At 40.5% G+C, this 27,720-nt stretch overlaps 1 protein-coding gene across 3 annotated transcripts in view; it reads right to left on the reverse strand.

The window, feature by feature from the left end:
- Nucleotides 1-9,161: 9,161 nt before the first annotated feature.
- NOLC1 (nucleolar and coiled-body phosphoprotein 1) overlaps nucleotides 9,162-27,720 on the reverse strand; it is a 106,815-nt gene continuing 88,256 nt past the window's right edge. For 2 of the 3 annotated variants that reach the window (XM_085881643.1, XM_085881645.1), the window contains one exon: nucleotides 9,162-9,801. In XM_085881643.1, coding sequence (XP_085737769.1) covers nucleotides 9,643-9,801 — 159 coding nt within the window. In that variant the 3' untranslated portion in view covers nucleotides 9,162-9,642. Of the gene's footprint in view, nucleotides 9,802-18,138; nucleotides 18,189-27,720 lie in introns of those variants that run through there. The other variant, XM_085881644.1, reaches the window with a different exon arrangement.

Below are 27,720 nucleotides of genomic sequence, written 5' to 3' on the forward strand. Positions count from 1 at the left end.
TGCATTTTTGTTTTTCCAAGATCGAGGCTCATGAAGAAGCAAAGTAATGGGGGTTTATGAACTGACAGTCGGACAGTGGTAGTGGGGTTACTCTTCGATACAACGAGCAATGGAATCAACAAATAAGAAAAGAGGGAGAAAAGAATGAAAGAAAAACTGTAACCTGCAAGTCAGATGGTTGGAATAGGAAGGGTTAATGGGGGTAATAAAGATTGTGGGTAAAGATAGGGGATGATGTGAGATGGTTGTGCATTGCTTGCCTGAACTGAAGCCCTGGAGGGAAGAGTGGGACAGCAATTCGAGATGGTAAATCAGTGTGTATTTTCGAAGTATCACCATAAGGGGTATTCTGGAAGAACGTGTAGATCCTGGAGTTCTTGGGGAGTGTCGAGACAAAATAACTCTGGAATGGTGGGTGGCAGCATCCCATCTGAATGATTCCAGGGTGACATTGAATAAATCCACTGAAGTAGCATTAGGTTGTACAATATCAAACATAATAACTTATTCTTTTGTATGCAGCACATGACTGCAGGTGGCATCATTTCCTGGAGGCACAGCTGTGCCGCTGATGCAGTGCCCACTTGTAGGTTAGAGCAGGAATTTGGAATTTGTTCAGTGCGCCGCCAATAGCTCGCCGACTCTTTGAATGCGAAGGTCACCGTGGGATCTTTAACGTCCATCAACTAATACAGGCAGATAGGACACCCAGTTCAACGTCCATCCGAGGGACAACACGCACATTGATGAATCACCTGCGTGTGAAACACCTGGATGACAGTTTATAGCTGGGTTGAGATTCAAACCCAGGCTACACAGCTTCGAGGTGGGTGTGTGTACCTCAAGTCCATAATTATAAGTGTTCTGAACAAATAATTCCACCATTTACAAAAATTAATGGATAATTGTTTAAGATTTTGATTAAGGATGTCGATAGTATCACTATTTCTGTTCTTTTTTTGCACATTCCAGAATTTTCTATTGCTTTTCATGGCAGAAATTTGGAAATTAGCCAGAGTATCAGCAGACAATGCCTTACTATGTTTAAAAGGTACCATGGGATCTTTAACGTCACCAGGAAAGGTGAGCATATGTGACACCGAGCTGAACGTCGTGGAGGACGCACCACCGTCACAGGATGACAGCCAAAAGTCAGGACAAGAGTCGAACGCCCATGAGACAACTGGAAAGGCAACGATGCTACTGACGAGCTATCCTATCAACACTTATCAAGAGGTCACAACTGCTAAATGAAGTATCCAAATAAAGAAATACATCAAAAATCTTCAGGTTTAGTTATTTGAAGTTATTTTCTGTTTAGTTGGTGGTGGCTGCTTTGTTGGCATTCCTCTTGCTAACATCGTCTGCAGACTGTAGCTGGTTGTTACTTGCAGCTGTGACCGCTGGAATGTTGGTCACATCTTCGTTCACTTTGTTGTGACTCCCAGGCATTCTGAAGACTCTCCAAAGGGAGGTTTTGTTTCGAGTGAAGCACACTTTGTATGAGCACAGCCCATTTCCATACATTTCACATCTGCAAAATCAGTCAAAACCATGGCAACACGCTTGGTAACTGCATTTGTGACGACAAAGTGGAATTATTTGATAAAATAGCAGTTGCGTCCATTAAGTTGCAGGTTTGGGGAAAATTATTAGTTCCTCTCTCTCTCTCTCGTCGGCTGTGGTGCTTTGTTGGATTCCTTCCTGCGTTGCATTGCGAGGAAATGTAACTCTGCTCTTGGTTTGAGGCTATCTTATTAACATAAGTGTTGTGGGAATGCTTTCCAGGGGGGTAACCTTGTACAGTTTAGTATAACGATAGTTATTTCCCTTCATGCATGTTTGAGCATAAGTGTGAGGTAATTTAATTGTGCTGGAGGATTATGCGTCGTTAGGTGGATAGAAAGCTGCTGTCTTCCTGCTTGGTACTTGTGTCTCACACCACTTTCCCTTGAAACCTTTTTAATGTTTTATCCGTTTGTAATGTCTTGAATGTTCTCTTCAACGATTTTACAGGCCATTGGCACGAGTTTAGGCAGGAAAAGCCACCACTACGACCAGACCCACATTGTCAATCCAAGTGAGAGGTTAGGATGGGATGCCCCACCCATGAACTGGGCTCACGAGCCAATGACAGCAGGGGGGGGGGTGGGAGGCTAGCGTTTTCACGGACTTATGGAGGGACTGAGACAACAAAGGAAGGTGCAAACCGCAGTGGCAGAGATGCTTTTGGACTCGACAAGGAGAGCTGTGAACGGTCTCTTGGTGCTTTCCGTTGGCACAGGCCCTGCTTGCAGTACTCCCTCCTTCCACCAAAGCCCCACCACAAGCCACGCTCAGACCCACCTTTCCATCCTGCTGGCTCATGCTTGCGGCACAAACTGTTTTCCAAGCGGGGCCGTATTTCACCTGAGGTCCCTCCATGTCCCGTCGGACACAACACCCGTATTTACGTCTTCTCCGATTCTTCTGCGGAACGTCTGAGGCCTCAAAGATTTAGATAAGATAAGGAGCCACTGCTCGTCCAATGCATGGGGGTCATGGAAGATGGGAGGGGGTGGGGTAGACAATGAATAATCGTATTACTTCTTTGTATTCCAACAACTTTGGCTGTTCCAATACACAATTATAAAATCACTTAGTCTCAGAGTGATTGGAGTTGTGTTTGATCGCAAGCCACATTGGCTATCAACATCCGTTAAAGGACTGATTGGGGTTGTGGCAATTATCACCCATCATGAAACGTACCTGTGTCTCGGCAACTTGGCCAACTGGGCAAACAGTATTCTCAGTAAGTCTCCCGACTTGACTCGAGCGTTACACCCGAGCATGGCAATGGAGCACACAGGCCTGGTACCCTGCTCAGCACACCTGAATCAGTTGGTCAACGCAACCACTTTGAAGCGGTTTGTTCAGATTCAGACCAGGCAATTGAGATGAATCTGGCAACAAACATCAAGGTTTATCCCTCTGGATTTTGAGTGGTGGATCTGTCAAAGTCAGTGAAGTACATCCATTTGTGAAATTAGAATGAACATTTCTCAGCAACATCCAATAAGTTTTATCTTGAGACAATATTTGTTTGAACAACTTTTCAAATTTAGAGGGACTTTCAAGAATGCTATATATATATATATATATATTTATATATATATATTTATATATATTTATATATATATATATATTTATATATATATATATATATATATATATATATATATATATATATATATATATATATATATATATATATATATATATATATATATATATATATATATATATATATATATATATATATATATATATATATATATATATATATATATATATATATATATATATATATATATATATATATATATATATATATATATATATATATATATATATATATATATATATATATATATATATATATATATATATATATATATATATATATATATATATATATATATATATATATATATATATATATATATATATATATATATATATATATATATATATATATATATATATATATATATATATATATATATATATATATATATATATATATATATATATATATATATATATATATATATATATATATATATATATATATATATATATATATATATATATATATATATATATATATATATATATATATATATATATATATATATATATATATATATATATATATATATATATATATATATATATATATATATATATATATATATATATATATATATATATATATATATATATATATATATATATATATATATATATATATATATATATATATATATATATATATATATATATATATATATATATATATATATATATATATATATATATATACATATATATATATATATATATATATATATATATATATATATATTCAGCTCATGAACAAAGTATATACTCAAGTTTGGACGACGCCAGATTACTGGTTGTTCATCGATCGATCCACGAACATTGGGTTTCATTACAGGGATCGTGACCATGCCAGCAGTCGTGAAATCTACACTATGACATCTTGCAGAGGGGACATTTATTCAATGTGTAGAACTTACCAAGCATTTCCACGTGGAGCAGTCCTTACTGGTACTTTTGATGTCATGAATGGCTCACTGGTGTAGTCAAAATTTGATGTCCCTCAGACATTCACCTTCTGAGAGCAGGCCAAATGACTAAACCACCAGAAGCAAAATCGAATTTCCATTAAAGATTTTCTGCAAATCCTGAATGACAATCCAAGCCTGTTACTATGGGCCAGGCATTGATGAGAACTTCATTCCATCATGTTCTTTGCCACAGCTGGACAACAAAAAAGAGTTTAAGCATTGTGGCCATAAACAGGGAAGGGACAAAGAATGCACCCCAAGTGAAAGTGGGCTCCAGGAAAACTTTAAAAAATAACCTTCACAGTTTTCATTCGATCTCTTTCATTCTTCAAGAGGTCTGAACTAAGGGATAGTGTATCTGCCAAGGTTCTTTAATCTATAACATTTACGCACCAAAGACACTGACCTGAAGTAGCTTGTACATGTTGCTGCGTTTGAGCATGGGGAGTAACTGCTGAACTCTCTCTCTCTTTCCAAGTTCTTCCTGACAGAAATGTGAAAAGAACAAAGCTTTCTAAATTTTTCACAATTCACTTTATTCATTCGAATTCATGCTTTTTCATCTCGTTTACTCTCTTTCGTAATCTATCTCTTGAAGAAGTGAATTCTTGCAGGCTGCACCTGGATGGGGTTGAGGGCAGAGCAGTAGTAGTAGCTGAAACACGAATCCTATCCAGGTTCCTCTTGATGACTCCATCTTTGCTCTTAACTGATTCAGGTTCCTAATTTGTCTTCCGTTTGATTCACACGCCATGGCATGGTCACCTGAAGAAAGTCATTTTCTGTAGTAAACTATCTGCAGACAAATTCGTTCTTACAGACAAGGCTCCTGTTCTGCACACATTTTGCAACAAGAAAAGCAACCCAGCAAGTGTCAAATTCAAAGATTTGTTAAAAACTTCAGACAGCATGACGGTCTTGAATATGAATTCCCCAAACAGAAGAGGCCACCATGGCCAACCAAAACAAGGAAGGTACACCCATCTATTGGGATCATACTCTGTACAGAACATTGGTGCTGCCAAAGCAGTCTCCTGGGCTATTGAACACAATCCTGGATGGGTCATCACTCCAACACAGGACACTCAAATGGCTCAATCATCCCAGCAAGCTGGTATTCATTTTACCAACCTCAGAAGGATGAGACCGAGTCAACCCCACCTGGTATTAATTCAACAGCTCTAAACAAGCAGGATTTGAACTCAGGACCCAAGGATCCCAAACCCATCACCCTAACTATTAAGCCAACACCAGGAAGGTCACCTGAGAATATTGCTGCTGTTGCTGACTCAATCCCCTGCAGTCCCAACAAACCTCTTCAGCACTGCGATCAAGAGCTCAACATCAGCAAAGAAAGCTTGAGTTGAATTCTGATAACAGTGCATACAAATCAATAACTTTGCTCGATGTGTGGCCCTCTGCATTGAGCGAAATGGTGTCCATTTTGAGTGTATCAAACGTCGACATCATCAGTAACTTCATTGTAAAATTGTCAAATTTCTTTGGAGACAACTGAAATTTTTCATTGATGTCTTGACTATGAATAATATGATCTGAAAACTGTTACGTTTGATTGGATAACGTTATAGTTATTAAATATTCAACTGATAAATATTTATACAAGGTTTGACCCTGTAGTTGGACTGCCCAATAATCAGCCCTCATGTTTGAGAATTTAAAAGGTTGTGACGTCCTAAGTACGTTGTGGGGGGAGGGGTGAGGATAGGAGGGGGAGCTGAAGGATGGGACCCAATCCCAAGAAAAGGGGCAGTTGCATTTTTATGGGATTAGGACTCGAACTATATTTTGAATAGGTTTGATATGGCATGTAATACTGTTGCGGACCGGGTGTCGGCTGCCAGCACGACCGCAAGGTGGAGCAGTATGGTCGACTCTACCGAACACCCGGAATATAGATCGTACCTTTCGGAAAACTCCGAAAGGTACGGGTCCCTTACCGGACCGCGAGTCATCAATAATTCCACCACATGGTACAGGGTTATTTGCCAATCTTCAAAATACCCAGAGCTCCACGTGGTGAGTTACCGAGTACTCACACCCTCGACGGCCCTCGTATGAGTAGAGCCGTTAGCGTGCCCAACCCGAGCGGACGGTTTCCGAAGTTCCGTCGGTCCAAAAATACATTTACAGCGGCCACAGCCTTCATAATTAATTCACCAACACACGTCACGCTAAGCCAATAGAAGAAACACAGCAATGAACTGATACATTTAACAAATGTATTTATTTATAATGGGGAAAATAGGGAAGCACGCAAGAAGCAGAGTTATCACGACTAATGAGATGCAAGTATGTACAGCAAAGAGAACTTATACAATTCCTACTTACAGACAGGCCCACACACAGACGCACACCCAAAAGACACGGACCCAAAGTGGTCTTTATTATCCCTTCGGCTCGGAGGGAAGACGAGCTGAGGGACAATAAAATAGCAGGCTACCTGGCCGCACCGCGCGGCTCGACGTCCACACCTTCCCGGGGCACCATTCGGCCAAGAAGGAACCAGGGCAGCCGACGCAGACTACGCCAGCCACAAGACGAGCCGATAACCAGAGCACGCCAGCGACGAGATGCCTTTCACCCAGCCTCGAGAGCTGCCTCTTCCCCTCCGAGCTCCAGCAGATCCTCACGCTCGACCAGATTCTGACGCTCTGGCAGATTCCCGCGCTTTTTCGCTCTCTCGATTCTCTCGCTCGACGTCCCTTTTATTGATCTCTGGCGCGGTTCACTCCTCGTGACCCGCTCTCGGGCGTGGTTCGCTCAGGCGTGGCTCGCTCTCGGGCGCAGCCAAGCTAATCGGTTTATGTCCATATTTGGAATGGAATTCCATCCCCAAACGCATTCCGAACACGCCCGCATACCAGCGAGTGCGTGGAGAATGCTGAGAGCAGAGGGTTATCGTTGTTGTAGTTGTAGGAGCAATAGTTGTTGTTGTTGTTGTTGTTGTTGTTGGAGATGTAGGAGCCATAGTTGTGAGTGATGTAAAAACCCTAACTATCAAAATAACTCACAGCGCATGTACATTTATTTACCCATTAAACAAGGGATGGGGACCCTAACTAAAACACATACTTACCGATATAACTATTCTATAGGACCTGTATGATGTGTGCTCATGGATTCCAGATTCGCAACAATACATACTCAAAGATTACATGATGATTATGCCCTCTTCTACCTCAGTAAAGACTCATTTTAAGAATTAAACTGTCACTGTCAGGTGGCCTGAATTTGGGGTAAGTTAAGATTGTGCAGCAATCTTGGGCTAAGCCTACAGATTTGGCTGCAAGGCCAATCTTCACCTCTTGTACACAACAGTCTTGTGCATTTAATTTCAACCACACCATGCCATGGCCCAGGGAGAAGGCACTTATTGACAAAGGGCTTCTGCTTAGAGGTGGGAAGATTGTGAAATGGGTGCATTCTGGCTCTTTTCTTGGATTAAAAGGATATGACCTTGTAAAATGAACCATCATGCACACGATAACTTTTAGGGATCAGACCATCACAAGCCAATTTGGTGGCACTGGATCCACACTGCAACTATCTAAATAGGTGACTCTCAAGCTAACCTGCTTAGAACTCAATTTTAGAAAAGAAATCTGAGTTGAAGATGATCTCCAAAACCATGAACACTCGTGCTGCTTACAAGTACCTGGGACACAAGCTGAAAGCAGGCCAAAAGTGGTTCAGGCCTGTAGGAGCATCCTTCTGAGATGTGTCGTCATTGGTGTCTTTCTTAAAGACTTCAAACTGATATTGGATTTCAGGTCAAGCAAGCAACCTTCATGCTTGCTATGGTGCAATGAACTTAAAAGCCTCCAAGAATGAAAACTAACTCAATCGAAAGATATTAAATTGGTATTTGTTAATCTCACTCAGCTAAGAGTAGAAAATATTGGAAATTGATCAATATTAATGTAGAAAAAATCACATCATAAAACATGGACAAAGGCTGCCTGCCTCCAAATAGATCAACATGCACAATTCCCAACAATCAAGCAATTTTGCATGTACCGACTGGTTACGTGTTCGTCACAATTGGGAGTGATATTCGTGATGTGTTCAGATTTTTCTATGCAAAGATGTTCAAAACATTAAATTCCAAACAAATCACACTCACCCTGTCTCTCCAGAAGGATGGTCTGGTGACCCCCCACTCCCATCAACTTCTTTACAAACCTCTGGAAGAGCAATCACTAAAATGTTTAGAACCCACATTTCTAAGTTGGTCTCCAAAGACAGCTGCCAACTGGGCATCCTCACCTTGACACACCTGAACTATTATCCAATTGCAAAGTCTTCTTCCACAGCTTGATGGAACTCTGCTCTGGCCTGGCACCCATTTCACACTTTGCTCAGCTTCACATCGTGGAAACCAAGGCTTTCAAAACCATGAGCATCACCTGTGATGAAGCCAAATTTCTGGTCGGTGTTCTACTCCCTCCTTCCTGGTTCCTGCTGAACATAATCTGCATGCAACCCCCTTCCAGTGACACTCCCAAAATGCAGTGTCACCGTTCACCAGCACTCATTCGTTCCTCTTTTCTCTCACCTGTGGAACCAACATCCTCAGTCTCTAAAATATCATTTCTCATTACAGGGCTTCAAGACAGCTGTTCATGACCATCTAAAGTCATTTCAATAATTATTTCTCCCATCATAAGCCCACCCCTTTTCATGTTTTCAGGTTTCACCCTGCTCCCTGACACACTGCAATGTTTGTTTGTTTGTTTGTTTGTTTGTTTCATTTCTGCCTCTTCCTCAGTTTTCCATTCTACTTCTGTTATTGAGATTCTGTACCTGCACCCAGTTTGTTCGTCTCATTCCACAGTGTCCTCTGTTCCTCCAAATCTCCCTCAACTCTGGGCTGTTTGCATTCACTTCTTCCTCCCAACCACCCCTCTTTTCATGATGTTATATTCTGGTTCATTCTGGGTTCGAGCTACTCCAAGAGCTGAGACCCTGTACACAAAAAATAAAAATAACAATAATAAATAAACAATCTTGAATAGTCCATCCTTTATTCAACAAAACATCTGCATTAACTTCTGCCAAATCCAAGGTTAAAAAACCTTTTAGAAAGGAGGAGCAAACAGTTACAATACCTTAATTCTTAAAAGCAGACTGTAAATTTATCCATCAATTGACCAAACAAAACAGAAAAGAACGCTTTTTGGCTTTTTAGGCCCGTTTTCAAAAATGTACAAATCACTGTTCTATCAGCACAATATGAAACAAATGAAGGATACACATGTCCCATAACAAAATAATGTGGCAGATAAATTCCAACTGCAAACGTTTCTTCTTTTAAATTTTATCACCAACAAGTACAGCTTAAAAAAAAAAAAATTGGCAGCTTGAAGGACAAAATAAAAAAGGTCAAGAAGAATCGCAGTGAATACGAGGAACAAAATGAAAAAAAGATATTGAAGGCTAAATGGGTGATTTAAGTCAAATGTCAAACAGAAGACTCCTGTCATCAAAATCATTCACTATCAAATTTTACTGAGTTTACGCCTGTGTTGATCTCTCCTCCACGATAGCTTCCCCTCTTCTTCTTCATCTTCTCATGCTTGAATAACTTCCCTCGTGTTTTAAACAAGTCCGCACAGGCTTTCGTACCCCAGTCTGCAGAAAACTTTTTCTATTGCGAGAGAAAGGATTTTGGAGGTGGGGAAGAAAGGGAGGGGACAAAAGTTGAAATAAGTTTTAAACAAAGAGAAAAGGGCCAGATCCATATTAACCATCTCAGGGGATACGTTTGCAAATTTGCTAAAATACAGTAGTCCTCGTCTTTCACGGACACCCGCTGTCCAAGCAAAATGGTCTCAACATGGCAGGTGTCCTTTCATTACAGGGAAAGGATTTTGATAAAGTCATAAATTAAGATAAAAATTAAAAAGCATCTGAAAGTACAAAACCAGATGCTACAATATGCTCGCTTTTTGTATTCAGACCTTCTTCTTCTTCTTGTTCTTCTTGTTCTGTATGCTAAACGATACCTTTACTAAATTCTTAATTTGGCTTCTCCATATTCTCATAATAAAGGACAAGGCTCAAATGGAAAGCTATGGCCGAGACACCCAGACACAAAAGTGATTGCAAAACCTCAGCTCCCCCTGCATGTGGGGGGGGGGGGGGAAATCAGAAATTTCCAAGCAAATGCAAATAGTCGCTCAAATTTGCACTCCAAAAAAAATAAAATAAATAAATCAAACAAATTTTTACTGATGACGCACATAAAATCAAACGTGCCCTTTTTCAAAGATTATAAATTTTAATGGACACTGAAAAATGTACATTAAAAAAAACAAAAACAATGTAGGACAAGACAAAAAGTCAATAAACACAAACAGAATTGCCAAATGGCCACAAACAAGCGGCATCATAATCAGGTTATTTAACATCACAAAATATTGCTCAACATAAACCTCAATACAGAGCTTTTCAGATCGACAGGTCAGGTCAGGTCAGGTCACGTCAGGTCACGTCAGGAATCGGAGCATGCACTGGAGCAGCACATCGTTGCGTCCACTTTCCACCAGCACTCCAGGAGCCTCCGTCTGGCCATCCTCCAGGCAGATGCCTGGACCATCCCCATCTCCTTGAGATGCTGATAAACCTGCTGCAACCACGAGGCACGTGGTCGGCCCATTGGCCTCCTCCATTTACAAGGCTCCCTATCTGAGAGAATCTTGTGAACAGGATCAGCGTCAGGAAAACGAGCCACATGTCCATACAGCCGTAGCTGACGCTCACAGACTATGCAGGTAACAAATCTCATTTGAGTCTCTCAGCAACCGCTCGTTGGACACAAAATCCAACCAGCGATAGCCAAGGAATTTCCAAAGAGGCCCCTGGTACCGAAGGAGTTAAGTCTCACTCTCAAATCCCCGAACAGAGTCCAAGTCTCACATCTGTAGAGCAAGACTGGAAGCACCAAGGACCTGAAGATTCAGACTTTCATCCTCCCGCACAGGAACCGACAGCGCCACACCCCATGATCCAGTGAATCCATGACTCCCCAGGCCCGCCCCAGACATATATTGACCTCTGGCACACAGCCAGTAGAGATGTGAATATCACTGCCAAGGAAGGTGAATCTCTCCGTGACCCCAACATCCTCACCACTAAAAGGTAGAGACAAGATAGCAGCATCTACGATGTAAATGAAAACCTGGATCTTAGTTTTGACCCTGGAAACCCAGCAACTCTGTCTCTTCATTCAGCACTTCAAGGGCCCCCAAAAGGATATTCAGAGTCTCCGCAAAGATGACTGCATCATCTGCAAAATCAAGGTTAGAGATCTTGACATTCCCAAACGATGCAACATAGCTTGATCTCTCTGACATCCTCCCCAGAATTCAGTCTGGACCAGCGCTGAAAAGTGTGAGGGCCAGTACACACCCCTGACAAACTCCAGTAACAATTGGAAATAAGTCAGAGATGGTATCACCACATCTCACAGCACTCTCAGTACCAGAATACATTTCAGGCATCAGATTGATCAGTTTTGGTGGCACCCCACAAAGACCAAGAATCCTGCAGAGGGCATCCCGATTCACTGAATCGAACACCCCGCAGAGATCAACACTGGCTGCAAGCAGCCCCTGCTGAAACTAGTCTGCGTATGGTGAGGACCCGAAGAGCAAGGATAGGGTCAATCGTTGACCTCTTTGGTGTAAAGCTGACTGCTCTGGATGCTGATGCTCAAGCAGATGGTGGCGAACCCCATTAAGAATTAGCCGAGCAAAGACCTTGCCCGACAATAGGAGCAGTCACCCCTCGGTAGTTGTTGCAGTCTTGGCGATCACCCTTCCCTTTCCACAGAGGGACAACAAGGCCCCTCTTACAGTTAGTTGGGATGATGCAGCCACAGCCTGTGTTTCCACAAACGAAGGTAGATCACAGTTGATTGTAGGGTTAACAATCGGGATAGTGACACCCCTGACATCCAACTCAACAGCTCTGATGGATCAGCCTGGTACAGCAAAAGTAAATGGCCCAGCGGGCCTTCACTTCGGACTGATCTGTCAAGAGCCCACAACCCTCCCCTATAACTGTAGTACACCGAGGGATGGGCTTGGAGAAACGCAATGAGCGAATTTTCCTGTAAGCAGGCCGAGAATCACTTGACCATAGGTGATGCTCTACCCCCTCACAGATTGCTTGCACATAGGCCTCCTTGTCCACCCTGAGTGCACATACAGCTTTACACCTCAGCTCCCTGAACAGCTCAGCTCTCCAATTCAGCCTGGCCCTACGACTGGCCAACAGTATCCAGTGTCCCTTGCAAGACAATATTCTTCTTCGACCTGCAGTGAGTTCCAAAACATCCACTGGCAACATCAAGGATGGTGGTCTTGAAAGCACTCGCCAACTCTTCAGCATTCCCCCATATACACACTCAGCCTGCTCACAAACTCCTCAGCTACCCTCTCATCCTTGAGCTTGCCAAAATCCAGGGATGGTACCATTCTCCCAGATTTAAACTGCAACTTCAGAGTTGCTGCAACAAGCCTATGGTCAGTATTGAGGAACTGAGCACTCCGGGAGACCCTGCAGTTCTGTATCATCCTCCAGGAACCATCGACGAGCACATGGTCAATTTCCTTTGCCACACCACCAGTGTTGGAACACCAAGTCCAGCGATGAGTCTGTGGGCACTAAAACCATGAACCAGCCACCCTAAGTCCATGACTTCTTGCAAAGTCAAGGGACTTGGTGCTCTTCTGGTTCACAGTTACTGACCCATGGGGACCAACACACGTCTCATAACAATCCCTATCGGTTCCAGTCGATGCATTGAAATCCCCCAAGACTAGAAGAGTATCTTCCTTGGGGCACTGATCAACCACAGACTTGAGCGTGGCATGGAGTACGTCCTTCATGGTGAGATCACTCGCCTCAGTCGGAGCATATATAGAGACCAGGGAAATGACACCCAAGGAGGGACGAATTCTTAGTCTCATAACATGCTCATTGACCAGTGTTACCTCAATTATCATTGGAGTCAGCTTGTTGGACACAGCTACAGGAACTCCGTGGGCATGGTAACAATCATAGCAACCAGACCAATAGTGGGTGTAACCAACCGCCATGATCTCGCCGTAATCCAGTCTCCAAACCTCAAAGAGTGCTGCAATACCTATGTCCAAATGCTTGAACTCAGATGATAGACAGAGGTGATCATGCTCTCTTCAGGAAAGGACATTCCAGGCACCTACTCAAAGGGACCACCTCAGGTTAACTGAAGGAGACCACCATCTGGTGGACGACATCAGCACCACCCTGACACATTACCGCAATCTGACCCTGGAAGGTTACCCCATGGTTTTCCTCCTATCAGAGTGGGACTCCCAAAGGCTTTGCCCCAATCCTGTCATCCGGTGATCTTCCCTGTGGAGGGCAGCTGCACAGGAGGTACTCCCACAGAGTGGGTTTTCAGATTGCTTTGTGCTGTTAGTACATTTTGCAGACTGAAGGGTTTTACCGTGGCCACCTAATCAAGGTCGACCCATTGCCAAAAATAGGTCAAAAGTCAAAGCAAGCTACAAAAACGTCAGCATGACCTTGTTCGCAAAAAATGTTTTCTATGACACCATGATGCATTAGGTCTATCCTTATTTTATTTTTTTTTCCGGAAATTTCAAGGGGCTAACCCGAATTTAGGTTGATATTTAAGAGAAAAAACTATGAACCCAAAAAAATATATTTTAGGGGTTCGAAATTTTTAGGTGGAAAATATTTAGGGGGGGGGGGAATATATTTTAGGGGTACATCGAAATTTGAAAAAAATAAATTTCATTTTATATTTTTCTTTTTTTTTAATGTTATGCAAAAATGACATTAACATGTAATGCATGATGTTTTCTGGTGCATTAGAATCTGAAATACTGCAGAAAAATATTGTTGAACTTGGCAAGATTTTTCCAGTCCGTCTCAGTTAAACTTGAAAAGTCTTAAAAGTCAAGATTTTATGTATTTTTCGCGTTTTTCGAACTCCGCAGTTTGCAGACAGAGTCTGAACAGACGGGACAAGAGCTGTAGTTCACTTGTTCAAAGTTCATTTCTTGCAGTCCAGGAATCGTTTTCGGTGATCAGTTACCACTTGGAATACCGAACCGAACAAGGTACTGCTTTTGCTCCTCATCGTACGTAATAAGACTGTTGTACTCAGTCGCCAGGGCTACACCACGCTCTGCACAGTCATTCACAACTTTCAGCTTGCTGACGATAGTACAGCTCTGTAGGAAACTATCTTCAGTTTCCCATTGATCCGGGTCTTTGTGCAGAAAGTCAGAGTTCAAATGCAGTACATCAAAAAAACTTCTGCTTCTCGGAGATGCGAAATCTTCCAGTTTTCGGCGCATGATATCTTTATGGTGAACAACAGCTCCTTTTGGTGCTTCATCATCGTCATCGTCTTGTTCTTTTAGAGTTTGAGATATTTTTCTTTTTCTCTCAATTGATACGTTTCGGTCAAATATGGTATCAGTTCTACCGAAATGCCTGAATGACTGGATACCAGACCTGAAATTGATGGCAGTCAGTCAGTCACTGACTGACGGACTCAGTGATTCAATGGAGTAATGAGGAGACAATACAACAGATCTAAACAATAAATATCTCATACATACAACAAGCCATGTCAGTACAAGAACAAAAGACATAATTTCATGTTGAAAATGGGAAAATTTTCCCATTTTTGAGCCACGTTTCGGGACATATGTAACACTTTTTTGGGATCAAAAACATTTTTTTCATGTTATTCACGTTCGAACCAACCAGTAAGCACGAAAAAATTTCATGAAAAATATCTCTGACATAAAAATACAAAAAAAAAAAAAACGTAAAAATGCACACTTGTTACAATTTTTGACAGCTGGTAGCAACCCCTAGACAATTTCTTTTCAGGTTCATATTTTTTTCTCATAAATATCAACCTAAATTCGGGTTACCCCTTGAAATTTCCGAAAAAAAAAATAAAATAAGGACAGACCTAATGATGCATCACCTCCTTAAATGAACACCTCAACCCATCACAAATCAAGAAATTAAGACTTCAGACCAATATCTACCTGATTTAGTCTGAAGTGGCTGTGGTAACGTATTTTTATGACAAGCCTTGTCTGGATTGGTTTAAATGTTTCCTTGCTTGATGCTTAGCATTTAAAAAAGAGAGAACAGACAACCAACCATGGGTTGCCAACCATTGTGCATGTTTGATGGTCCAAATGGCCTCCTCCTGCATTGACAGTTCCTCGTCATGGAACTCGTGTTCAAAAAATAACTGCCTAAAAGGAAAATTGAATCGTTGTATAGTAATAGGTTGTTGAAGGCCCTGTCACACACACCTTGACGATTTTGCCAACGTATGCCGACGTATGAAAAATTGGGCTAAAACGCCGGCACACGTCGAATACGTTATGGGTAAGTTTGTATACGTTAAGAGCACGCTGGCAAACGTCATAGTTCGCCGAGCTGTTCGACAAATTTTCCATGTTTGAAATTTCCCGATGTATGCCAGCGTATGACTCACACGTTCCGCATAATGCTGGCCATAAGTTGTCGGCACGTTATGCGATCGTTGACACACGTCAACACACGTTACTTGTGAGGTTCTCATAAGTCGAAACACGTCGAGGTAATGTTTAGCATACCCGAAACTTATTTCTAACCTATGAGTAACGTGTTGTAGGCACGTTACGCAATCGTTGACACACGTTACTTGTAAGTTACTCATAAGTCGAAACACGTCGAGGTAATGTTTAGCGTACCCGAAACTTATTTCTAACCTATGAGTAACGTGTTGTGGGCATGTTACGCAATCGTTGACACACGTCGACACACGTTACTTGTAAGTTACTCATAAGTCGAAACATGTCGAGGTAATGTTTAGCGTACCCACAACCTATTTCTAACCTTTGAGTAACGTGTCGTAGGTACATTACGCGATCGTTGACACACGTCCACACACGTTACTGGTAAGGTACTCATAAGTCGAAACGCGTCAATGTAATGGTTAGCGTCAGTGTTCCAGACTCCCTATTTTTTTTTTATATAATTTTTTTTTTCTTCGGTATGACGGTGATGTTGACACTTCGATTTCTAGTGCGATCATAATATAACATAATATAATTAAAAGGCTGCTGCTCAACTATTTAAATCATAACCATCATACCGAAGAAAAAAAGAAAACAACCAGGGAGTCTGGAACACTGACGCAAACCATTACCTTGACGCGTTTCGACTTATGAGTAACGTACAAGTAACGTATGTGGACGTGTGTCAACGATCGCGTAGCGTGCCTTCAACTTATGCCAGCGTATGTGGAATGTGTCATACACCGAGTACGTCGAGAAATTTTGAACATGCCGAAAATTTCTCGACGTACAACGACGTATACCAGCGTACTCTTAACGTATACAAAACTTACCCATAACGTATTTGACGTGTGCCAGCGTGCTCTTAACGTATACAAAACTTACCCATAACGTATTTGACGTGTGCCAGCATGCTCTTAACGTATACAAAACTTACCCATAACGTATTCGACGTGTGCCAACTTGGTTCAGCAAATTTTTCATACGTCGGCATACGCTGGCTAAAACGTCAAGGTGTGAAAGCGGCTTCACACTTCGATATCCAGTGCGGTTATGATTTGAATCGTCGAGCCGCAGCCTATTAATAGCCTCTGCCACGTGATCGTCGGCGATACGCTGCTGCGCTATGCATAAGTTAGCTATCATTGGGCATATGTTGTGAACGCCAACAACACGCTCAGCATTCGTTGGTATGTGATGAAAACGTTCTGTGTACGTTACTAATACGTTATGCATACGTCCAACACGTTATTATACGCCCAAAAATTAAAAAAAATCAATAGTTCAGCGTACGCCAGCGTTTTACATTCATTTTGATACGTTTCCATATGATGGCTAAAACGTCAAGGTGTGACAGCAGCGATAGACAGTCTCACTCTCTTTCTCCATATGCTTGAGGACAGGCCTCTTCAGCACTTCCACTTTTTCTTGGTTGAGAATAATGATTTTCCCATTGCAGGGCAAGCCAAGACTGAAAACAATAACAATGCAACTGGAAGGGCACCTCCGCCCCGTAACACCTGATCCACGAGAACATATCGGGCCAAATACATTTCTTAAATATCATGCCATATATCGTTTTTGAGCCCCATCTCTCAATGGTGAAGAATCCATTTAAAATTAGATCCAGATTCGGATCTTCACCAAAATTGAATCAATTCTTTGTCACACTCCCAACATGTCCACCAAGTTTCGTCCGAATCCGTCCACAACTTTTTGAGCTATCATGCTATATATCATTTTTGGCCCTCATCTCTCAATAGTGAAGAATCACTTTAAAATTCTAGTAGTCGGATCTGGATCTTCACCAACATATAATCAGTTTATCCTTGTCACACACCCAACCTGTCCACAAAATTTCATCCGGATCCATCCACAACTTTTTGAGATATCCTGTACACAGACAAACAAACAAAGACAAAGGGGTCAAAAAAACATAACCACCTCCACCTTCGGCGGTGGAGGCAACAACAAAATAAAACAAATAATAAAAAAAAAACATCTGAGTGAGGGAATGATTTTGCGGTCTCGAAGTACAGTGCAGAAAGAACTAGCTCTCACTATTAGTGGAGAAATTGTCCATTTTTTGAGGAAATAATAATCAAAGCCCCAAAAATGTTTGTCCACATCTGCATTGAACAGGTGTGTGCTGGTTCTTGGTGACGATGCAATGAATAACGTTGGTTACGTTGCTTAAATGTCCTGACAAAGCAGGTCTCAAATCATGGCAGGGGATCTGTTCAAGACAGGGACTACTGTATCAGGAATGATGAGTGCATCAATAATTTTGCTCTTTCACTCTTAGAGGGTTCATATCAACAGCATCAACTGAAAACAAAATTCTGGTATTTTGCCTCGACGACTTCAACACCCACCAAAAACACTACTCAACCGAAACTCAGCAGGACTTCTTCTTTCCCTTTTGCTGCAGCACACACCAGTTTTGTATGAGTTATTCCATCTAAGTTTCAATTCCCAAAATACAACTTTCCATTGAAACAACAACCTAAAATAGCAGTACTGCACTGAAAAGATCAATAGGTTGGTTTAAAATGTCTGAAGAAACATATACATGACCTTAAAATCTCAGGCTAAGAATGTAACAAATTTCAAAAAAATAAAAAGACAACCAATTGGCCTTTGTGAAGGGATCCATCTAATATTTAAGGGAAGCCTTGCAAACAGAGATTCACTGAAAAATTAAGCAAAACCAGAAGGACTGCCCATCTTCAAAGGTTTCATATTGTTGATCCATTTATTTCCCTTAATATATAATCAGCTTCACCACACTTCACAACAATGCCAAAGCCAATACATTTACAACTAGAGAGCATCTGAAAATGCAAATCCTGTCCGTTTTTGTATTCTGACTTCTTCAATGTGCTAAACGGTATCTTTGACCTTTTGAACAAATTATTAATTTGTCTTCTCCAGTCTCACAATAAAGCTTTGTTGAAAATGGGATGACAAAAGCTCAAATTATAATTTAAATTCAAGGCCAATTGGACGAAAATTGACGAAAATTGGCTGACCTTTGATCTTTTGAGCAAATTAATTAATTTGACTTCTCCATAATCTCATAATAAAGCTTTGTTGAAAATTTAATAACAAAAGCTCAAATGATAAAAACATTATGGCCCGGACAGCCACACAGGCAAAACCCCGTCTTCCGCTGCATAGGGGACAGGCTAATATATGCCATGATGCACTTTCATACAAGTCACATTGTTCTCAGTTCCATCTCCTGGCTTCATGAAATTTGTCTTATTGAAAAGCAAGACCCTGCTTTGCACTACTAAAATTTTCAATTGAACATGAACAACAACAATCAATCATTACCAAGTTAAATGATGTTTTTTTTGTTTGTTTATGTGAAATATATTCACAAATCTAATTTGCAAATGAATCTTATGGTGTTCTGTAAATTGCAAATCCACCCTCCTGTTTGAAGAACAATGTCAACTGAGGAGGTGTAAGTTCCATAATGTGTGATCAAATAAACCATGTTATTGACTATAATAATGCATTATTACGTGCAAAATCAAAGATTTGCAAGGATATTGTTTCATGAGTAGGTTTGTCGACAAGTCACCTACAGGTCACAATTCCAAACCAATATTCACAAAACTTAATCAACTCATGAAGCTCATCAAAAGCTGGAAACCTATTGTTTTTGAGGTCAATAGATCAAAGTCACACAAATCAGCAATTTCCATCCAATTGACTACATCGCACGCATGGGTAATTTGGTTGTGTCCATTAATAACGCATTATCGAACTGTGACTATCTATTAATTACATACTGGAATGTACCTTTCTGATTATGTACCTTTCCATTAAATTCTTTAAAAACCATTTACATTCCTTTGACCATTTGGTCCCTTCAGCCAAAGACCCCATAGACCTCTTTTTGTATTCAAAGTCCAAGCTTGTGGAAGAGCAAGAACACTGAACAGATCAGGATGCAAATGAACAAAAGTAACAGGAGAGAGAGAGAGGGGGGGGGACACCAATTTTAGACTATAACCACAATTGGAACATACCTTTTCGACTCTTTAGCCTTTTTAAGATCCTTAAAATCTCGAACACCCTTTAGACCCCAAAGACCCACCTGACCGAGACCCACGAGACCACTTGATCCTTTAACCCCCCCCCCCTTAGGCCTTAACTATTTTTGGAACATACCCTTTCAACCCTTTGAATTTTTTTACAAACCCAAGACCGTATAGACCTGTTAGGCCCACACTACATAAGCATCTGCAGAGTCTGCTTGCAAGTCCACTGTACTTTCTTCAGCAAGTAATGTGCAAATTCCACCCACCTGGAGGGTGGGTAACTCTGCTAGTTTGAACATAATTTGCATGTTTTCGCTGAATTGGTTCACCAATGAAAACCGAGAAGTATGTTTTTGAGGTCAAAAAGTCAGAAGTCAAGGTCTTGTTTCCTCTCCTACTTTTTGAAATAACTTGCTGAGACTTTAGTTTGCGTCACTACATTCTATTCGACCATTGGCTAGCTTTGAAATCAGTGGTTGGTCGATCACTTCCAGTCAATTTTTTTTGAAGTGGGTAATGTTAAAAATTTGGACTTCAAAGTCTAATTTCTAAAATTGTCAATTTACATCCGACTGACTTGAAACTTGAACAGGATTTGCATGATAGGTCATCAATTTGGTTCAGCAAAAACCACAACGATCAATTTAGCCATTTTGACACATCAACGGTTTCCATGGCAACAATTTCACCCCATTGTAATCAAATGGGATTTTTTGCGATTTTTTTTTTTTATCATATTGAAACTCACACAGCTTATTTGTATGTATGTGTCGTAAAGTCTGGTCAAAAGCAGTCAAAGGTCAGGATCAAGGGCATCCAAAACATGTAAAACACCTACTCGGCTGCAATTCGAAAATGCATCAACCAAATTTTAATGCATAACATTCAATCATATAAAAAAAAAATAATGATGTCAAGTTGCTTGGCAACAAATTGCCATGTTTCCATGGCAACAATTCTTTATTTGCATTTCACAAGTATCGTGCTATGCACATCTTTGTTGTTGTGATGGTTATTACCTCTACCACTGAAGGTGGGCAGAGGTTATGTTTTCACCCCTGTATGTTTGTTTGTCTGTGTCTGTGAAGGATGCCGCAAAACTTTGTGGATGGATTCGGACGAAAGGTTGGGTGTGTGACAAGGAAGAATTGATTCGATTTTGGTGAAGATCCAGCTTTGAAATTTTTTTAAAGTGATTCTTCACCATTGAACTACAGTGCTAAAAACGAGATATAGCACGGATCTAAAATTGAAGTTAAGACGGATCGAAGATTGAAGTGAGTGGAGAATGTGGAGGACAAATTAATAAACAGTTTGCATTGGGGAAAACAACAATGTCAGGATTGACATGGATCTGGAAAGACAAAGATGTGGCAAAAAACAAACAAAAAACAAACTAAGATGCTGGTGAATGCTCTGGTATTTCCAGTTGCAACCTATGGATGCGAATCATGGACAGTGGAAAAGGAAGGAAGGAAGACAATTGACATATGTAAAATGTGTTCAAGACTAATGTTAAAAATTCCATGGAGCGCAAGAAGAAAATAATAACAAAAATAATAATCAGTGTTTGACGAAATTAGACCACCATGTGCAGTCAAAGAACCGATGGTAAAACAGATCCTGTCATACATTGGACACGTGTGCAGAAAATGAAAGTCTGGAGAAGTCAACCAAGCTGTGAATGGTTGAAGGAAGATGAGGTCAGAAAGATGCAGACCTTATACAATGTGCCACATGGATGCGGTAAAGGAAGCCACCAAGCTGTGTCTGCCAGAGCTTCAGGAAGCAATTCAGGATAGGGATGATTGGAGAAATCTGATCATGAATGTTACGAGAAATTGGCCACGACTTGACGGAACGAGATGATGCATTATTTTAAGTCGCAAGTCCATCTACAGGACCAAATTCATTACCTCCAAGGCATTTTATATGGTACATTGGAGTTCATTTAAATTTTAAATGCATCAACCAAATTTTAGCCATTTTGACATGTTAACGGTTTCTATGACAACAATTTCATCCCATTGTAATCAAATGGGATTTTTTGCGATTTTTTTTATCATATTGAAACTTACACAGCTTATTTGTACATATGTGTCATATGTGTGTGTTTTTAATATCTCTAGTATTAAAAAAAAAAAACTTTAAATATTAAATTAACTCCAATATTTTTGAAATATTGCATATGCAGGTTTTGGGTGGTTGTCAATGGTGATTCTCAGTGGAGAGCTCTGCCTTCTCAGCAGGTTCCCATGAAGTCCACCTGCAATTTAAGTTGATGTATAAACAGACTGAACAAAGTCAGTAGGGTCATTCCAAAAAAATGAAATTCTGTGGTGACCCCCTCAGATTTTCCTGAAAAACATCTCAAAGCTACCTTAACATATATGAGGAAGGTTTGCCAAGTTATAGCTCAAAATTCCAAGTAGTGTCCGAGACATGGCCCTACAAACACCCTTGGGGTGTTTCAATTCTGGCAGTCGCAAGTTGCAGATTTGTATCTGAAGCATTTTTGGAGGGCTCTAAATTCCAGAGTTTTACAAACAGAGTTATGAACATTCACACAAATGGTGTCTATTAGTGAGGCTTTCAGAATCTGACATAAAAAAATGTTCCACTTAAAATACTTTTTAAGATAAGTACTCTCAAAAGTAGTGATTTGTAACATGCAGTCAAAAAAATTTGAGTTTTCAAATTGCTGCCAACAGTCAGTTTATTCATCATGAAGAATTTTATTGCCTGATTTACATAATCTCGTGACTGGATCATTTACACAAGAAAACTTAAACCTTTTGGAGCAAAATCTTGGGTGCTATAGGTGTCTGAACTTTGCTCCAGACTCAACGACACTGAAATTTACCCCGGAAATTTTTTACCGGGGTTAGTAATTTTTTACCCCGGAAAAGTAAACTGAAATTTACCCCGGAACACCCCAAGTGTTCACCATGTTGACAGTTACACAGCTCTTTTAAATTTTTGTCACTTAAAGACACATACATAGGCAAACTGTGGTAGAAAATTCAAGAGTTGTTCTCAATCACTTCTATTTTTAAACGATTTTTATAAAAGCCCACTATTTAAACAAAAAAAATGTTCGATGAAAGATGTAGAATAAAAGCAATAGGTATGCTTTTGAAGTGGAAGCCATGTCAAGAATTCCTAAGCTGACACCACAATGAGCATGTTGTAGTGTTTCATGGTCAGAATAACTTTGTGGTTAATTTACTTTGACTCAAAAATGTATTTTTCGAATTAAAAATGAGATGCCAACACGTATCTCAATCATGAAAAAGGCACAATGTACAATGGTTCATTTTGTATGATATAAAAGTAATAAGTATTAAACAATATCTTAAAAAGTGACATATACTTTATTTTCATCTGGAAAGTGACATTGGAATAAGTGCATATTCTATTACTTACATGTTTCAGATTTGTAGGAGATTAAACATGTACTTTTCTAGTCTTTGACAGGGTGAAATCATTACTTCACAATGGTACTTTTAAGCATTATTTTGATAATTAAATTGTAGTACTTACTGTCCAACTTCTTCTTGTGTACTTTCAATGGATCACAACGATACTTTTGCAGCCGCACATAGCGAGAAATGTTGTGTAGAGTTTCTCATGATGACAGCAAATATTATCATCTTCATTAGTAAAGTTTTTTCCACACCTCCACACTAACAGCTTCTTGTCATTTTCTGACAGATTATTTCGTCTAATATATCCAGTTTTTCTACAGTGAGTTAATCGGTGACAATGATCAGAATTTAAAGCAGCCCCAACACTACAAGGCACCAGTGCTTCTGCGGACATGGTGCTTGTGCTGACTACACACACTATAGATATGTCAAGTAGGCATAATGACAAAGCTCTGACTTAAGCTCAATATACATGTGGCACAGGTTCAATAGACTGGTTAATCCTCACTCTAACCAGGTTTCTAAATTCAGCTCTTAAATAAACAGGAGCTACTCAGGGGGTGGATTCTGATCATTCACACCTGTGAACCAAACTCTGCTTGGTCAAATTGGTCTGCAGTCTTAAATCTGTTTTTCGTTTATAACATTATTAATCTCGTATCATAGAATTAAATTTGCACAAAAACATCAAATTTATACCAAGTCAATACTTGTGTAAACCTTTATATTCATGCAAAATATCATAAATGTGGGGTTTGAAGTTTTAAAGTAATTTACAAAAAATGCATCAATTTCTAATGATTCTGCAGTCCCAAAAGCTACTTTAAAAAAATAAATTTTTTTTACGAACAAACATATAGAAAAAATAAAGATATTGTAAGGAAGTATGACTTAAGTGGAATCTAACAATATATAAATCAGTTTCGTAAAGCTTAAAGAAGTGTACCAAAATCATTTCCAAAGTTCGGCATGAAGCACAACTCTATCTGATTTAGGCTTTAACCTAATACACAGCCCTGTAGTAACTGCCAATGCTCATTGTTACATTTTATTATATCCTGGCAATTATAAAACGAATCACTGTTCACTTTGTACAATGGATCCAAGTACATTTGTCCAAACAAATAGATATGAAATTATGAAAAAAAAGTTGAATCAGATATTGTACCTACATTTATTTACAAATGGATGTAGATTTTCGTACAATGTACACTAAGTATATAAACAATGAGATATGCAAATGAATATTTATAATGGTGATTATTATGATCACATTATGTGTCTTAATTTGGAGTTGAGATTGGTGGCGGCCTTAAACTAAAATATCCTTTAAAAAAAATTTGAGCAAAATTAAAGCAACCATATACTTATTCTGCCCAAAAAACACAACGATTTGATCATTGTGGTGCCAACTTATGAATGTTTGGCATGGCTTCACTTCAAAAGCACACCTATTGCTTCTTTTCTACATCTTTTATCGAACATGATTTGTTTTAAATAGTGGGCTTTTATAAAAATCGTTTAAAAATAGAAGTGATTGAAAACAACTCTTGAATTTTCTTCCACAGTTTGCCAATGTATGTGTCTTTAAGTGACAAAAATTTAAAAGAGCTGTGTAACTGTCAACATGGTGAACACTTGGGGTAAAACCGGGGTAAATTTCAGTGTCGTTGAGTCTGGAGCAAAGTTAAGACACCTATAACACCCAAGATTTTGCTCCAAAAGGTTTCAGTTTTCTTGTGTAAATGATCCAGTCACGAGATTATGTCAATCAGGCAACAAAATTCTTCATGATGAATAAACTGACTATTGGCAGCAATTTGAAAACTCAAATTTTTTTGACTCCATGTTACAAATCACTACTTTTGAGAGTACTTATCTTAAAAAGTATTTTAAGTTGAACATTTTTGATGTCAGATTCTGAAAGCCTCACTAATAGGCACCATTTGTGTGAATTTTTAGAACTCTGCTTGTAAAACTCTGGAATTTAGAGCCCTCCAAAAATGCTTCAGATACAAATCTGCAACTCACGACTGCCAGAATTGAAACTCCCCGAGGGTGTTTGTAGGGCCATATCTTGGACACTACTTGGAATTTTGAGCTATAACTTGGCAAACCTTCCTCATATATGTTGAGGTAGCTTTGAGAATTTTTTCAGAAAAATCTGAGGGGGTCACCGCAACCCCCGGCTGAAATGACACGGAATGACCCAGTACCATTTGCCAGAAGGGTGAAGCACAAGATGTGCTCTTATCATCACACCTGACCTTTTCACTCCACCCAATAATTAACAGGATGTATATGTTCATTACACGAATATTTCAGGCTCGACCATTTAAATATTAACCATCGAACCTCCCTCCCCCCTCCCCCGCACCTCTCCATTTATTCCAGTACTTCAAGACAAGAGCTGACCATCATCGCATAGTCTTCCATTTCCATCATTCATGTCACCTTTGATCACCTCCCTCCCACCATGTTAAGAACTCACCACCACTCACAAGTTTGTTCACTATATATTCACAAATTCTCCACTGCCCCAAGTACTAGTTTAATTTATTTTGAAAGCAAGATATCAAAGCTTATGGAAGAGGAAAACAAAAGAGCTTCTTCTTCTTCTTCTTTCGGCTCGCTCCCGTGAGGGGTCGCCACAGCGGATCAACCGTCTCCATTTCGCTCTATCCTCCACATCTTCCATTGACACTCCAACCACCCGCATGTCCGCCCTCACCGTATCCATGAACCTCTTCTTTGGCCTTCCTCTTCTCCTCCTGCCGGGCGGCTCAATCATCAACATCCTTCTCCCGATATACTCCGCTTCCCTCCTGTGCACATGTCCAAACCATCTCAATCTTGCCTCTCTCACTTTGTCTCCAAACCGTCCTACCTGCGCTGTCCCTCTAATATACTCATTCCTTATCCTGTCCATCCTCGTCACTCCCAACGAGAATCGCAGCATCTTTAACTCTGCCACCTCCAGCTCCACTTCCTGTCTTATTGTTAGTGCCACCGCCTCCAAACCATACAACATAGCTGGTCTCACTACCGTCTTATATACTTTCCCCTTCACTCTTGCAGCTACCCTTCTGTCACAAATCACTCCTGCAACTCTTCTCCACCCACTTCATCCTGCCTGCACTCTCTTTTTCACTTCTCTCCCACACTCTCTGTTACTTTGGACAGTTGATTCCAAATATTTAAACCCATCCACCTTCCCCACCTCAACTCCTTGCAACCGCACCATACCACCACCCTCCCTCTCATTTACGAACATGTACTCCGTCTTACTCCGACTGACTATCATTCCCCTTCTCTCCAGTGCGTACCTCCACCTCTCGAGGCTCGCCTCAGCCTGCTCCCTACTCTCCCGACAGATCATGATGTCATCCGCGAACATCATAGTCCATGGGGACTCCAGTCTGATCTCGTCCGTCAACCTGTCCATCACCATTGCAAACAGGAAAGGGCTCAGAGTCAATCCTTGGTGCAATCCCACTTTTACCTTAAACCGGTCCGTCATTCCGACCGCACACCTCACCGCTGTCACACTCCTCGTACATATCCTGCACGATCCTCACATACTTCTCCACCACTCCCGACTTCCTCATACAATGCCACAACTCCTCTCTTGGCACCCTATCATAAGCTTTCTCTAAATCCACAAACACACAATGTAACTCCTTCTGGCCTTCCCTATACTTCTCCATCAACATTCTCAAAGCAAACATCGCATCAGAGGTGCTCTTTCCTGGCATAAACCCATATTGCTGCTCACAAATCGTCACCTCTCCTCTCAACCTAGCTTCCACTACTCTTTCCCACAACTTCATGGTGTGGCTTAACAACTTTATCCCTCTGTAATTTCCACAGCTCTGCACATCACCCTTATTCTTGAAAATCGGAACCAGTACACTTAATCTCCACTCCTCTGGCATCCTCTCACTTTCCAAGACTTTATTAAACAATCTGGTTAACAACCCCACTGCCATCTCTCCGAAGCACTTCCATGCCTCCACTGGTATACCATCTGGGCCAACCGCCTTTCCACTTTTCATCTTCTTCATAGCAGTCCTAACTTCATCCAAACTGATCCACCCCACTTCCAGATTCACGATCTCCACCTCTTCCAACCTTCTCTCTCTCTCTCATTTTCTTCATTCATCAGCTCCTCAAAGTACTCCATCCACCTTCTCAACACACTCTCCTCGCTAGTCAGCACATTCCCATTTGCGTCCTTTATCACCCTAACCTGCAGCACATCCTTCCCAGCTCGGTCCCTCTGTCTTGCCAATCGGTATAAATCCTTTTCCCCTTCTTTTGTATCCAACTTCTCATACAGCTCGTCATATGCCTTTTCCTTGGCCTTTGCCACCTCTCTTTTTGCCTTTCGCCGCCACTCCTTGTACTCCTGCCAACTTTCTTCATCTCTCTGACTATCCCACTTCTTTTTCGCCAACCCTTCTTCCTTATACTT

Source organism: Eptatretus burgeri, chromosome 5 (assembly GCF_056783735.1).
Source record: "Eptatretus burgeri isolate ZD-2024b chromosome 5, Ebu_testis_v1, whole genome shotgun sequence".
Classification (NCBI taxonomy): domain Eukaryota; kingdom Metazoa; phylum Chordata; class Myxini; order Myxiniformes; family Myxinidae; genus Eptatretus; species Eptatretus burgeri.